This window comes from Panulirus ornatus, chromosome 3 (genome assembly GCF_036320965.1).
Source record: "Panulirus ornatus isolate Po-2019 chromosome 3, ASM3632096v1, whole genome shotgun sequence".
Lineage (NCBI taxonomy): Eukaryota > Metazoa > Arthropoda > Malacostraca > Decapoda > Palinuridae > Panulirus > Panulirus ornatus.
Window position 1 is genome coordinate 35166006 of NC_092226.1, and position 14514 is coordinate 35180519.

Sequence of the window (14514 nt, forward strand, 5' to 3'; positions counted from 1 at the left end):
GCAAGACAAGTATTTTGGTAATTTGCTTGAAATGTTAGTGATATGATTAAAATGTTAGCAGTATTTCTTTTATTTTTACATGTGTTGAAGGTCAGTTTTATCATTTTGGAGTCACCTGAGTAGTATGAGAGATACTTAGGGTTTTCTTTGTTTGTCATCATCCATCCATCCCTCATCCACCTATCCTTTGTTGAGCTGAGAAGCTCAAGGGTGTGAATAGGAAGAATGATTTAGAACTGTATTAGGAGTAAAGTCACAGTTTGGTGAGAGGACAAGAGCTAAGGAAAGAGTAACACTAAAGTTTGAGAGTCAAACTTTAATATACAACTTGATCTTGGTCATAACTTAAAAAGTCTGTATCATTTTATTTCCAGATGACTTGAAATGCCTTCTGCAGTCTCATCCACCATCTGCTGATCTGTGTTGTCATTTAGTAAGAGTACATCCTCCTCATGGTCTTGTACTTGTGAAGCATCTTAAAAAACATGGAACTGTTTTGCCAGCTCATGCTTCTCTTTTGGGAATGCTCATAGATCAAGATGCAACTATGTCTGCTGCAGAGGCAGCTCTTGTTAAGGTGACTGATAACATCAAGAATTGGGCCCTTGATATGGATGATGAAGATGATGCAACCAGTGTACTCCTTACTTTTGCTTTAAAGAAGGACTTGTTAGGTAGGTATTTTTATCATAATATTTTTGCTGCCATACAAAACTATTACATGTGCACACATGCCTTGAATTTTCCCACCATGGAGTATAGTTAAATGAGGGAAACTTGATCACAGACTTCAAATTTTTTATCCAGATTGATATTGTTGATAAATTCTTTAAAAAAAATGCAAGAATAGAACAGCCAGAGGACATGTCATGAAATGAAGCAAGGAACTTTTCAAAAGATATGTAATGAAGTACTCTTATAGTATAAGAATGGTAAATGAAAAACCTCAAAGGCTCATGCTCGGGTGTGACTGTTACCCAGATATGGATAGAGGAGAAATAGGTAGTATGTTTGAGGAAAGAAACCTGGTTGTCCTGGCTCTGAGTGAAATGAAGCTGAGAAGCTCAAGGGTGAATAGGAAGAATGATTTAGAACTGTATTAGGAGTAAAGTCGCAGTTTGGTGAGAGGACAAGAGCTAAGGAAAGAGTAACACTACCCTAGAAGCAGGAGTTGTGGGAGTGTGTGATAGAGAGTAAGGAAATAAATTCTAAATAGTTGTTGGTAAAAATGAAAGTGGATGGTGAGAGATGGATGATTATTAGTGCTTATGCACCTGGCCATGAGAAGAAAGATGATGAAAGGCAAATGTTTGGGAGCAGCTGAGTGAGTGTCTGCAGTTTTGATGTAAGAGACTGTGTATTAGTGATGGGTGATTTAAATGTAAAGGTGAGTAATTTGACAGTTGAGGGTAAATTAGGGGGCATAGGATATTCAGTGTTGTGAATGGAAAAGGTGAATGGCTTTTAGAGGTGTGTGCTGAAAAAGGAGTGGTGATTGGGAATACCTGGTTTAAAAAGAGGGACATACACAATTATACCTATGTGAGTAGGAGAGGTGGTCAGGAGGCATTATTGGATTACATGTTAATTGATAGATGTGTAAACACATCCCCTTTCTTAATATGTTCATTTGCAACACCATCCACTCAAGCTGACGTGCCACATCTCATACAATGCTTTCACCCCCTCTTCTCTCTTTAACAAACCACTCTTACCTATCTTACTGATGTCTGTTCATCATCATCCCTAAAAGATTTTGGGAAGTCATATGTAGTTGCCCTTGACATATCTAAGGCTTTTGACAGGATCTCATCTCTAAGCTCCCCTCTTTTGGCTTCCCTCCCTCACTTTGCTCCTTCATATCTAGCCTCCTCTCTGGCAGATCTGTCTCTGTGCTCCTTCATATCTAGCCTTCTCTCTGGCAGATCTGTCTCTGTGGTTGTCGTTGGATCAGCCTACCCCCTTTTCTCCATCAGCAGTGGTGTCCCTCAAGGTTCTGTCCTGTCCCCTTCACTTTTTCTACCTTTTTTTCGACAATTTCCTCTCCACAAATAATCTAATGCATTCATATGCTGACATCTCTACACTGCATTCATCTTCATCCTTCAATTCTGCTCCCTCTTCTCGCACTTGATCTGCATCTCTTCTTGACACATCTTCCTCTGTAAACTCAGACTTGGACAGGATGTCTCAGAGGGGTATACGAAATCTTATTAAGTTTAATGCCTCCAAGACCCAGTTTTTACCCATCTCTCTGTTGAAAATTGACAACACTCGTCTCTCCTTTGATGGTTCTGTAATTCCACTTCTTGACTCAATGAACATATTTTGCATCGCTGTAACATCCACTCTTTCTTGGAAACCCCACATTACAGGAATGGCTAAGTGTGCCTCCAAGAAACTGAGTGTCCTGTTTAGATGTCGAAACTTCTCTTCTGAACAGTTGCTCTGTTCACACAAAGGATTGATTTGTCCTTGTATGGAGTACTGCTTTCACATATAGGGTGGTTCTAGCTCTGTGTGCTTACTTGACAGAGTTAGATGGAAAGTGATCCAACTTATAAACTTTCCCAGGCTAACTTCCAAACTTGACCCCCTTTGCGCTATGCTGCAATGTTGGTTCACTTTCCCTCTTCTGTAGGTATTACTTTGGTTTCTGCGCTTGAGAGCTAGCTGATTCTGTGCCCCGACCACTAGCAAGACTACACAGTACTTGGCAAGCTGCTGCATCACATGATTTTTGTGTGGCCATCAGCAATTCAAGGATGGGCCGTTTTGATACTTGCTTCTTTCCCTACATGTCAAAGCTGTGGACATCTCTACCTTCTCATGTCTTTCCCAATAACTATGACCTGGCATATTTCAAAAGACAGGTCTTTCATCTCCTCCAAAATTTGCAAGTACTTTCCCTTGTCTTTTCTTTTTCCATTTCATAATTCTCTCTGTATTTCAAGTAAGTCCTGGCCTTGATGTGGACTTTTGTCTGTGACTGGAGCCTTCAGCATAAATAAAGAGAGATTTTTTCATGTAAATGATGCTGAGAGGGGCAGCTGGTGGAATGTCTGATCACTATCTTATGGAGGCAAAGGTGAAGATTTGTAGTGGTTTCCAAAAAAGAGGAAACTGTATTGGTGAGAGTTCATGAACTTGGGAAAGACTCGTATGAAGAAATACCAGGAGAGAACTTGAGTGTAGAATGGCAAAAGGTGAGAGTAAATGAAGCAAGGGGAATGGATGAGAACCAAGAGGTGATTAGGGAAGCAGGGCTGGTATGTGCAAGAGATGCATGTGGCACGAAGAAGGTGGGAGATGGGCACATTAGAAAGGGTTGTGAATGATGGGATGATGACATGAAAAGAGGGGCATTTAGTGGGTACTTAAAGAGGAGTGCAAATGACTGGGGGAATGTATGAGAAAGTGGTGGGAGGTCATGCAGAAGGCACAAGTGTTGAAAAAGGGGGCAAACGAGATTTGAAGATCAGTGAATATCAGTAAACTTTAGGGAGAATAAGATGTTTGTATATGAGTAGGAAAAGAGGAAAGTGATTGGTTCCCATTGAATGTCGGTTTGCAGCAGGGATGCGGCTTGATGTCTCCTTGGTTGTTTGATTCTTTATGGATGGGGTGGTTAGGGAGGTGAATGCAAGAGTTTTAAAAGAGGGGCAAGTATGCAGTCTGTTGTGGATGAGAGGGCTGGGAAAGTGAGTTAGTTGTTCACTGGTGATACAGTGCTGGTGGCTGATTTGGTGAGAAACTGCAGAAGTTGACGACTGAGTTTGGTAAAGTGTGTGAAAGAAGAAAGCTGAGAATAAATGTAAGGGTTGAGGGACAAGTCAAGTGGGAGGTAAGTTTGGATGTGTGGATCACGTGTTTGTTTGAAGAATGTATGTGAGAAATACGTAGAAAAGCCGATGGATTTGTATGTAGCATTTATGGATCTGGAGAAAGCATATGATAGAGTTGATAGAGATGCTGCAGTAAGGTAGTAAGAGTATATGGTGTGGGAGATAAGTTGCTAGAAACAGTGAAAAGCTTTTATCGAGGATGTAAGGCATGTGTACAAGTAGGAAGAGAGGAAAGTGAGTGGTTCCAAGTGAATGTTGGTTTGCGACAGGGGTGTCTTATGTCTCCATGGTTGTATGATTTGTTTATGGATGGGGTTGTTAGGGAGATGAATGCAAGAGTTTTGGAGAGAGGGGCAAGTATGCAGTCTGTTGTGGGTGAGAGGGCTTGGGGAGTGAGTCAGTTTTTGTTTGCTGATGATACAGCACTGGTGGCTGATTCGAGTGAAAAACTGCAGAAGCTGGTGACTGAGTTTGGTAAAGTGTGTGAAAGAAGAAAGCTGAGAGTAAATGTGAATAAGAGCAAGGTTATTAGGTTCAGTAGGGTTGAGGGACAAGTAAATTGGGAGGTAAGTTTGAATGGAGAAAAACTGGAGGAAGTGAAGTGTTTTAGATATCTGGGAGTGGATTTGGTAGAGGATGGAACCATGGAAGCGAAAGTGAATCACAGGGTGGGGGAGTGGGCAAAGGTTCTGGGAGCATTGAAGAATGTGTGGTAGGCGAGAATGTTATCTCTGGGAGCAAAAATGGGTATGTTTGAAGGAATAGTGGTTCCAAAAATGTTATATGGTTGTCAGGCATGGGCCATAGATAGTGTTGTGTGGAGGAGGGTGGATGTGTTGGAAATGAGATGTTTGAGGACAATGTGTGGTGTGAGGTGGTTTGATCGAGTAAGTAATGAAAGGGTAAGAGAGATGTGTGGAAATAAAAAGAGTGTGGTTGAGAGAGCAGAAGAGGGTGTATTGAAATGGTTTGGTCACATGGAGAGATTGAGTGAGGAAAGATTGACCAAGAGGATACATTTGTCAGAGGTGGAGGGAACGAGAAATGGGAGACCAAATTGGAGGTGGAAGGATGGAGTGAAAATATTTTGAGCGATTGGGGCCTAAACATACGGGAGGGTGAAAGGTGTGCAAGGAATAGAATGAATTGGAACGATGTGGTATACCGGGGTCGACATGCTGTCAATGGATTGAACCAGGGAATGTGAAGTGCTTGAGTAAACCATGGAAAGTTTTATGGGGCCTGGATGTGGAAATGGAGCTGTGGTTTTGGTGCTTTACAATTTACAGCTAGAGTCTGAGTGTGGACAAATGTGGCCTTTGTTGTCCTTTCCTAGCGCTACCTCGCACGTATGTTGGGGGAGAGGGATGTCATTTCATGTGTGGTGGGGTGGCGGCAGAAATGAATGAAGGCAGCATGTATGAATATGTGCATGTGTATATATGTATATGTCTGTGTATGTATATGTATGTATACGTTGAAACGTATTGGTATGTATATGTGCATGTGTGGCTTTTTATGCATATACTTGTGTATGTGGTTGGGATGGTCCATTCTTTAGTTTGATTCCTTGTGCTACCTTGCTAACAAGGGAAAAGCAACAAAGTATAATAAAAAGAATAAATAAGTTTGAATGGAGAAAAACTGGAGGAAGTGAAGTGTTTGAGATGGCTGGGAGTGGATTTAGCAGCAGATGGAACCATGGAAGTGGAAGTGAGTCACAGAGTGGGGGAGGGGGCAAAGGTTCAGGGAGCATTGAAGAACATGTGGAAGGCAAGAACATTATCTTGGAGAGCAAAAATGGGTACATTTGAAGGAATAATGGTCCCAAGAATGTTATATGGTTGCGAGGCATGGGCTATAGATAGGGTTGTGTGGATGTGTTGGATATTAAATGTTTGAGGACAATATGTGGTGTGAGGTGGCATGATCAAGTAAGTAATGAAAGGGAAAGAGAAATGTGTGGAAATAAAATGAGTGTGGTTGAGAGAGCAGAAGAGGGTGTGTTGAAATGGTTTGGTTACATGGAGAGAATGAGTGAGGAAAGATTGACAAAGAGGATATATGTGTCATAGGTGGAGGGAATGAGGAGAAACGGGAGACCAAATTGGAGGTTGAAGGATGGAGTGAAAAAGATTTTGAGCGGTCGGGACCTGAACATAGAGGAGGGTGAAAGACATGCAAGGAATAGAGTGAATTAGAATGATGTGGTATACTGGGGTGGAGGTGCTGTCAGTGGATTGAACCAGGGCATGTGAAGTGTCTGGGATAAACCATGGAAAGTTACGTGGGGCCTGGATGTGGAAAGGGAGCTGTGGTTTCAGTGCATTACACATGACAGCTAGAGACTGAGTGTGAACGAATGTGGCCTTTTTTGTCTTTTCCTAGCATGCGCTTGCACTGGGAGGGGGATGCTATTTCACGTGTGGCGAGGTGGCTATGTGAATGGATAAAGGCAGCAAGTATGAATATGTACGTGTATGAATATGAACACATGCCTTACATCCTCGATAAAAACTTTTCACTGCTTCTAACAACTTTCCTCCTACACCATATATTCTTAATACCTTCCACAGAGCATCTCTATCAACTCTTATCATATGCCTTCTCCAGATCCATAAATGCTACATACAAATCCATTTGCTTTTCTACGTATTTCTCACATACATTCTTCAAAGCAAACACCAGATCCACACATCCTCTACCACTTCTGAAACCACACTGCTCTTCCCCAACCTGATGCTCTGTACATGCCTTCACCCTCTCAATCAATACTCTCCCATATAATTTCCCAGGAATACTCAACAAACTTATACCTCTGTAATTTGAGCACTGACTCTTATCCCCTTTGCCTTTGTACAATGGCACTATGCAAGCATTCCGCCAATCCTCAGGCACCTCACCATGAATCATACATACATTAAATAACCTTACCAACCAGTCAACAATACAGTCACCCCCTTTTTTAATTAATTCCACTGCAATACCATCCAAACCTGCTGCCTTGCCGGCTTTCATCTTCCGCAAAGCTTTTACTACCTCTTCTCTGTTTACCAAATCATTTTCCCTAACCCTCTCACTTTGCACACCACCTCGACCAAAACACCCTATATCTGCCACTCTATCATCAAACACACTCAACAAACCTTCAAAATACTCACTCACTCCATCTCCTTCTCACATCACCACTACTTGTTATCAGCTCCCCATTAGCCCCCTTCACTGAAGTTCCCATTTGCTCCCTTGTCTTACGCACTTTATTTACCTCCTTCCAAAACATCTTTTTATTCTCCCTAAAATTTAATGATACTCTCTCACCCCAACTCTCATTTGCCCTCTTTTTCACTTCTTGCACCTTTCTCTTGACCTCCTGCCTCTTTCTCTTATACATCTCCCACTCATTTGCATTTTTTCCCAGCAAAAATCGTCCAAATGCCTCTCTTTTCTCTTTCACTAATAATCTTACTTCTTCATCCCACCACTCACTACCCTTTCTAATCAACCCACCTCCCACGCTTCTCATGCCACAAGCATCTTTTGTGCAAGCCATCACTGCTTCCCTAAATACATCCCATTCCTCCCCCACTTCCCTTACCTCCTTTGTTCTCACCTTTTTCCACTCTGTACTCAGTCTCTCCTGCTACTTCCTCACACAAGCCTCCTTCCCAAGCTCACTTACTCTCACCACTCTCTTCACCCCAACATTCTTCTCAGTGAATGTAGGTTTGTGGCAGGGGTCTGTGATGTCTCCATGGTTGTTTAATTTGTTTATGGATGGGGTTGTTAGGGAGGTGAATGCAAGAGTTTTGGAAAGAGGGGCAAGTATGCAGTCTGTTGTGGATGAGAGAGCTTGGGAAGTGAGTCAGTTGTTGTTCGCTGATGATACAGCGCTGGTGGCTGATTCATATGAGAAACTGCAGAAGCTGGTGACTGAGTTTGGTAAAGTGTGTGAAGGAAGAAAGTTAAGAGTAAATGTGAATAAGAGCAAGGTTATTAGGTACAGTAGGGTTGAGGGTCAAGTCAATTGGGAGGTAAGTTTGAATGGAGAAAAACTGGAGGAAGTAAAGTGTTTTAGATATCTGGGAGTGGACCTGGCAGCGGATGGAACTATGAAAGCAGAAGTGAATCATAGGGTGGGGGAGGGGGTGAAAACTCTGGGAGCCTTGAAGAATGTTTGGAAGTTGAGAACATTATCTCGGAAAGCAAAAATGGGTATGTTTGAAAGAATAGTGGTTCCAACGATATTGTATGGTTGTGAGGCGTGGGCTATGGAAAGAGTTGTGTGCAAGAGGGTGGATGTGCCGGAAGTGAGATATTTGAGGACAATATGTGGTGTGAGGTGGTTTGATCGAGTAAGTAATGTAGAGGTAAGAGAGACGTGTGGAAATAAAAAGAGTGTGGTTGAGAGAGCAGAAGAGGGTGTTTTGAAATGGTTTGGTCACATGGAGAGAATGAGTGAGGAAAGATTGACCAAGAGGATATATGTGTCGGAGGTGGAGGGAACGAGGAGAAGTGGGAGACCAAATTGGAGGTGGAAAGATGGAGTGAAAAAGATTTTAAGTGATCGGGGCCTAAACATGCAGGAGGGTGAAAGGAGGGCAAGGAATAGAGTGAATTGTAACAATGTGGTGTACCGGGGTCGAGGTGCTGTCAATGGATTGAACCAGGGCATGTGAAGCATCTGGGGTAAACCATGGAAATTTCTGTGGGTCCTGGATGTGGAAAGGGAGCTGTGGTTTCGGTGCATTATTACACGACAGCTAGAGACTGAGTGTGAACAAATGGAGCCTTTGTTGTCTTTTCCTAGCGCTACCTCGCACACATGAGGGGGAAGGGAGTTGTTATTCCATGTGTGGTGGGGTGGCGATGGGAATAAATAAAGGCAGGCAGTATGAATTATGTACATGTGTATATATGTATATGTCTGTGTGTGTATATATATGTGTACATTGAGATGTATAGGTATGTATATTTGCGTGTGTGGACGTGTATGTATATACATGTGTATGTGGGTGGGTTGGGAATTCTTTCGTCTGTTTCCTTTCGCAACCTCGCAAACGTGGGAGACAGCAACAAAGCAAATTAAATAGATAAATAATGAATAATAAACGTTGAAATGTATTGGTATGTATATGTGCGTGTGTAGATATTGATGTATATACATTTGCATGTGGGTGAGTTGGGCCATTCTTTCTTCTGTTTCCTTGTGCTGCCTCACTAATGCAGGAGATGGCGATTAAGTATAATAATATAGATAATAGAAGATGTTTGGGGAGAAGTAAAATATGTGCCAAAAAACAAGAGAACGAATAGGAAAATTGGTGAAGGAGGCAAAAGAAGAAATGATAACAGGTGGTGATGAGATGAGGAGGAGATGGAGTAAGTATTGTGAAGGACTATTAAATGTGTTTGATGATAGAGTGGCAGATGTAGAGTTATAGGCAAGTCATGAGAGTCATGGAAAGTGGTTTGTTGAAGAAAGAAGAGGTGCTGAAAGCCGTGTGTAAGATGGGATGTGGCAAGGCAACTGGAGTTGATGGTATTACAGTTGAATTTGTTAAGAAAGGGGATGATTGTGTTCTTAATAGGCTGGTTAGGATTTTCAGTGTATGTGTGGATCATGGTGAGATGCCTGAGGAATGGAGGAATGCACGTCCATTGTATAAGGGCAGAGGGGATAAAGTTTAATGTCCAAACTACAAATATATAAGATTTTTGAGTATCTGTGGTTAGTTGTGTGGGAGGGTATAGATTTAGAGAGCGAAGGCATATAGAGAACATTATTTTAAGGGGAGCAGTGTAATTTCAGAAGTGTTAGAGGATTTGTGGATCAGGCATTTGCTTTAAAGAATGTATTTGAGAAATACTTAGATAAGCAGATGGATCTGTATGTGGTTTTTATAGATGTGGAGAAAGCATATGATAGGGTTGATAGTGATCCCTTGTGGAGGGTCTTAAGAATACATGGTGTGGGAGGAAAGCTGCCAGAAGCAGATAAGTTTTTATCAATAGTATAAGGCATGTGTACGAGTAGGAGGAGAGGAGAATGAATGGTTCCAAGTGGAGGTTGGTCTGCAGCTGGGATGTATGATGTCACCATGATTTTTCAGTTTGATTATGGAAGTGGTGGTGAAGGAGGTAAGTGCAAGAGCCATGGAGAGAGGGGTAAGTATTCAGTCTGTGAGGAATGAGAGGGCTTGGGAAATGAGTTAGTTGTTGTTTTGTTGATGATACAATACCAGGGGTAGATTTGAGTGAGAAACTGCTGAAGTTTGTGACTAAGCTTGGAAGAGTGCATGAAAGGAGAAAGTTGAGAGTAAATGTGAATAAATGCAAGGTTGTTCAGTTAAGCATGGTTGAGAGACAGATTAGTTTGAGTTTGAAGGGCGAAAAATTGGAGGAAGTCAAGTGTTTTAGATACCAGGGATTAGACATGGCAGTGAATGGAACCAAAGAAGCAAAAGTAAGTTGTAGGGTGTGTAAGGAAGCAAAGGTTCTGGGAGCACTGAAGAATATATGGAAAGAGGAAGCATTATCTGGAAGGGCAAAAATGGGTATTTTTGAAGGAATAGTAGTCTTGAGGCATGGGCTGTAGATAAGGCTGTGCAGATTAGGGTGGATTTGTTGGAAGTGAAATGTTTAAGGATGGTATGTGGTGTGAGGTGGTTTGATCAAGGAAGTATTGAAAGGATAAGAGAGATGTGTGGCAGTAAAAAGAGTGTGGTTGAGAAAGCTGAAGAGGGTGTGCTGAAATGGTTTAGACATATGGAGAGAATGAGTGAGGAAAGACTGAAAATTGAGTAAGTAATGAAAAGGTAAGAGATGTGTGGCAGTAAAAAGAGTGTGGTTGAGAAAGCTGAAGGGGGGTTTACTGGGAAATTATATGGGAGGGTATTGATTGAGAGGGAGAAGGCATGTACAGAGCATCAGATTGGGGAAGAGCAGTGTGGTTTCAGAAGTGGTAGAGGATGTGTGGATCAGGTGTATGCTTTGAAGAATATATGTGAGAAATACTTTGAAAAACAGATGCATTTCTATGTAGCTTTTATGGATCTAGAGAGGGCATATGATAGACTTGATAGAGATTCTTTGTGGATGGTATTTAGAGTATATGGTGTAGTAGGTAAGTTGCTAGAAACAGTAAAAGAAAATTTATCGAGGATGTAAGGCATGTGTACAAGTAGAAAGAGAGGAAAGTGATTGGTTCCCATTGAATGGTGGTTTGCGTGCATGATGTCTCCATGGTTGTATAATTTCTTTATGGATAGGGTTGTTAGGAAGGTGAATGCAAAAGTTTTGGAGAGAAGGGCAAGTATGCAGTTTGTATTAGATGAGAAGGCTTGGGAAGTGAGTCAGTTGTTGTTTGCTGATGATACAGTGCTGGTGGCTGATTTGGGTGAGAAACTGCAGAAGCTGGTGACTGAGTTTGGTAAAGTGTGTGAAAGAAGAAAGTTGAGAGTAAATGTGAATATGTGCAAGATTATTACGTTCAGTAGGGTGGAGGGGAGGTAAGTTTGAATGGAGAAAAACTGGAGGAAGTGAAGTGTTTTAGATATCTGGGAGTGTGATTTAGCAGAGGATTGAACCATGGAAGTGGTAGTGAATCACAGGGAGGGGGTGGGGGCGGGGGCGAAGATTCTGGGAGCGTTGAGGAATGTTTCGAAGGCGAGAACATTATCTCAGGGAGCAAAAATATGTAGGCTTGAAGGAATAGTGGTTCCAACAATGTTACATGGCTCTGAGTGGGCTATAGATATACTTGTACGGAGGAGGGTGGATGTGTTGGGAATGAGATGTTTGAGGACAATATGAGGTGTGAGATAGTTTGATCAAGTAAGCATTGAGTGTAAAAGAGAAGTTTGGTAATTAAAAGAGTGTGGTTGAGAGAGTAGAAGAGGGTGTATTGAAATGATTTGTTCACATGGAGAGAATGAGTGAGGAAAGATTGAAAAAAGGGATATGTGTATTAGAGGTGGAGAAAACAAGGAGAAGTTGAAGACCAAATTGGAGGTGGAAGGCTGGAGTGAAAAAGATTTTAAGTGATCGGGGCCTGAACATGCAGGAGAGTGAAAGGCTTGCAAGGAATAGAGTGATTTGGAACGATGTGGTATACCAGGATCGATGTGCTGTCACGCGGGGAGTGCTCATCCTCCTCGAAGGCTCAGATTGGGGTGTCTGAATGTGTGTGGATGTAACCAAGATGAGAAAAAAGGAGAGATGGGTAGTATGTTTGAGGAAAGGAACCTGGATGTGTTGGCTCTGAGTGAAACGAAGCTCAAGGGTAAAGGGGAAGAGTGGTTTGGGAATGTCTTGGAAGTAAAGTCAGGGGTTAGTGAGAGGACAAGAGCAAGGGAAGGAGTAGCACTACTCCTGAAACAGGAGTGGTGGGAGTATATGATAGAGTGTAAGAAAGTAAACTCTAGATTGATATGGGTAAAACTGAAAGTGGATGGAGAGAGATGGGTGATTATTGGTGCATATGCACCTGGGCATGAGAAGAAAGATCATGAGAGGCAATTGATTTGGGAGCAGCTGAATGAGTGTGTTAGTGGTTTTGATGCACGAGACTGGGTTATACTGATTGGTGATTTGAATGCAAAGGTGAGTACTGTGGCAGTTGAGGGAATAATTGGTATACATGGGGTGTTCAGTGTTGTAAATGGAAATGGTGAAGAGCTTGTAGATTTATGTGCTGAAAAAGGACTCATAATTGGGAATACCTGGTTTAAAAAGAGAGATATACATAAGTACACGTATATGAGTAGGAGAGATGGCCAGAGAGCGTTATTAGATTACATGTTAATTGATAGGCGCACGAAAGAGAGACTTTTGGATGTTAATGTGCTGAGAGGTGCAATTGGAGGGATGTCTGATCATTATTTTGTGGAGGGGAAGGTGAAGATTTGTAGAGGTTTTCAGAAAAGAAGAATGTTGGGGTGAAGAGAGTGGTGAGAGTAAGTGAGCTTGGGAAGGAGACAGGTGTGAGGAAGTACCAGGAGAGACTGAGTACAGAATGGAAAAAGGTGAGAACAAAGGACGTAAGGGGAGTGGGGGAGGAATGGGATGTATTTAGGGAAGCATTGATGGCTTGCGCAAAAGATGCTTGTGGTAGGAGAAGCGTGGGAGGTGGGCAGATTAGAAAGGGTAGTGTAGTGGTGGGATGAAGTAAGATTATTAGTGAAAGAGAAGAGAGAGGCATTTGGACAATTTTTGCAGGGAAATAATGCAAATGAGTGGGAGATGTATAAAAGAAAGAGGCAGGAGGTGAAGAGAAAAGTGCAAGAAGTGAAAAAAGAGGGCAAATGAGAGTTGGGGTGAGAGAGTATCATTAAATTTTAGGGAGAATAAAAAGATGTTTTGGAAGGAGGTAAACAAAGTGCGTAAGACAAGGGATCAAATGGGAACTTTAGTGAGGGGGCTAATGAGGAGGTGATAACAAGTAATGGTGATGTGAGAAGGAGATGGAGTGAGTATTTTGAAGGTTTGTTAAATGTGTTTGATGATAGAGTGGCAGATATAGGGTGTTTTGGTCGAGGTGGTGTGCAAAGTGAGATGGTAAGGGAGGATGATTTGGTAAACAGAGAAGAGGTAGTAAAAGCTTTGTGGAAGGTGAAAGCCAGCAAGGCAGCAGGTTTGGATGGCATTGCAGTGGAAAGTATTAAAAAAGGGGGTGACTGTATTGTTGACTGGTTGGTAAGGTTATTTAATGTATGTATGATTCATGGTGAGGTGGCTGAGGATTGGCAGAATGCTTGCATAGTGCCATTGAACAGAGGCAAAGGGAATGAAAGTGAGTGTTCAAATTACAGAGGAATAAGTTTGTTGAGTATTCCTGGTAAATTATATGGGAGGGTATTGATTGAGAGGGTGAAGGCATGTACAGAGCATCAGATTGGGGAAGAGCAGTGTGGTTTCAGAAGTGGTAGAGGATGTGTTGATCAGGTGTTTGCTTTGAAGAATGTATGTGAGAAATACTTAGAAAAGCAAATGGATTTGTATGTAGCATTTATGGATCTGGAGAAGGCATATGATAAGAGTTGATAGAGATGCTCTGTGGAAGGTATTAAGAATATATGGTGTGGGAGGCAAGTTGTTAGAAGCAGCGAAAAGTTATTATCGAGGATGTAAGGCATGTGTACATGTAGGAAGAGAGGAAAATGATTGGTTCTTAGTGAATGTAGGTTTGTGGCAGGGGTTTGTGATGTCTCCATGGTTGTTTAATTTGGTTATAGATGGGGTTGTTAAGGAGGTGAATGCAAGGGTTTTGGTAAGAGGAGCAAGTATGCAGTCTGTTGTGGATGAGAGAGCTTGGTAAGTGTCAGTTGTTGTTCGCTGATGATACAGCGCTGGTGCCTGATTCATGTAAGAAACTGCAGAAACTGGTGACTGAGTTTGGTAAAGTGTGTGAAAGAAGAAAGCTTAGAGTAAATGTGAATAAGAGCAAGGTTATTAGGTACAGTAGGGTTGAGGGTCAAGTCAATTGGGAGGTAAGATTGAATGGAGAAAAACTGGAGGAAGTGAAGTGTTTTAGATATTTGGGAGTGGACCTGGCAGTGGATGGAACCATGGAATCGGAAGTGAATCATAGGGTGCGGGAGGGGGTTAAAGTTCTGGGATCCTTGAAGAATGTGTGGAAGTCGAGAACATTATCTCGGAAAGCAAAAATGGG

General features: G+C 42.0%; 2 protein-coding genes across 2 annotated transcripts in view; one reads left to right on the forward strand and one right to left on the reverse strand.

Moving 5' to 3' along the window:
• LOC139759478 (nucleolar pre-ribosomal-associated protein 1) overlaps nucleotides 1-14514 on the forward strand; it is a 295642-nt gene that overhangs the window by 99570 nt on the left and 181558 nt on the right. The window contains exon 6 of the mRNA XM_071681655.1: nucleotides 375-678. Coding sequence (XP_071537756.1) covers nucleotides 375-678 — 304 coding nt within the window. The remainder of the gene's footprint in view (nucleotides 1-374; nucleotides 679-14514) is intronic.
• LOC139762069 (uncharacterized) overlaps nucleotides 2768-14514 on the reverse strand; it is a 455708-nt gene continuing 443961 nt past the window's right edge. The window contains exon 11 of the transcript XR_011715680.1: nucleotides 2768-6743. The gene's annotated coding sequence lies outside the window, so the exon portion shown is untranslated. The remainder of the gene's footprint in view (nucleotides 6744-14514) is intronic.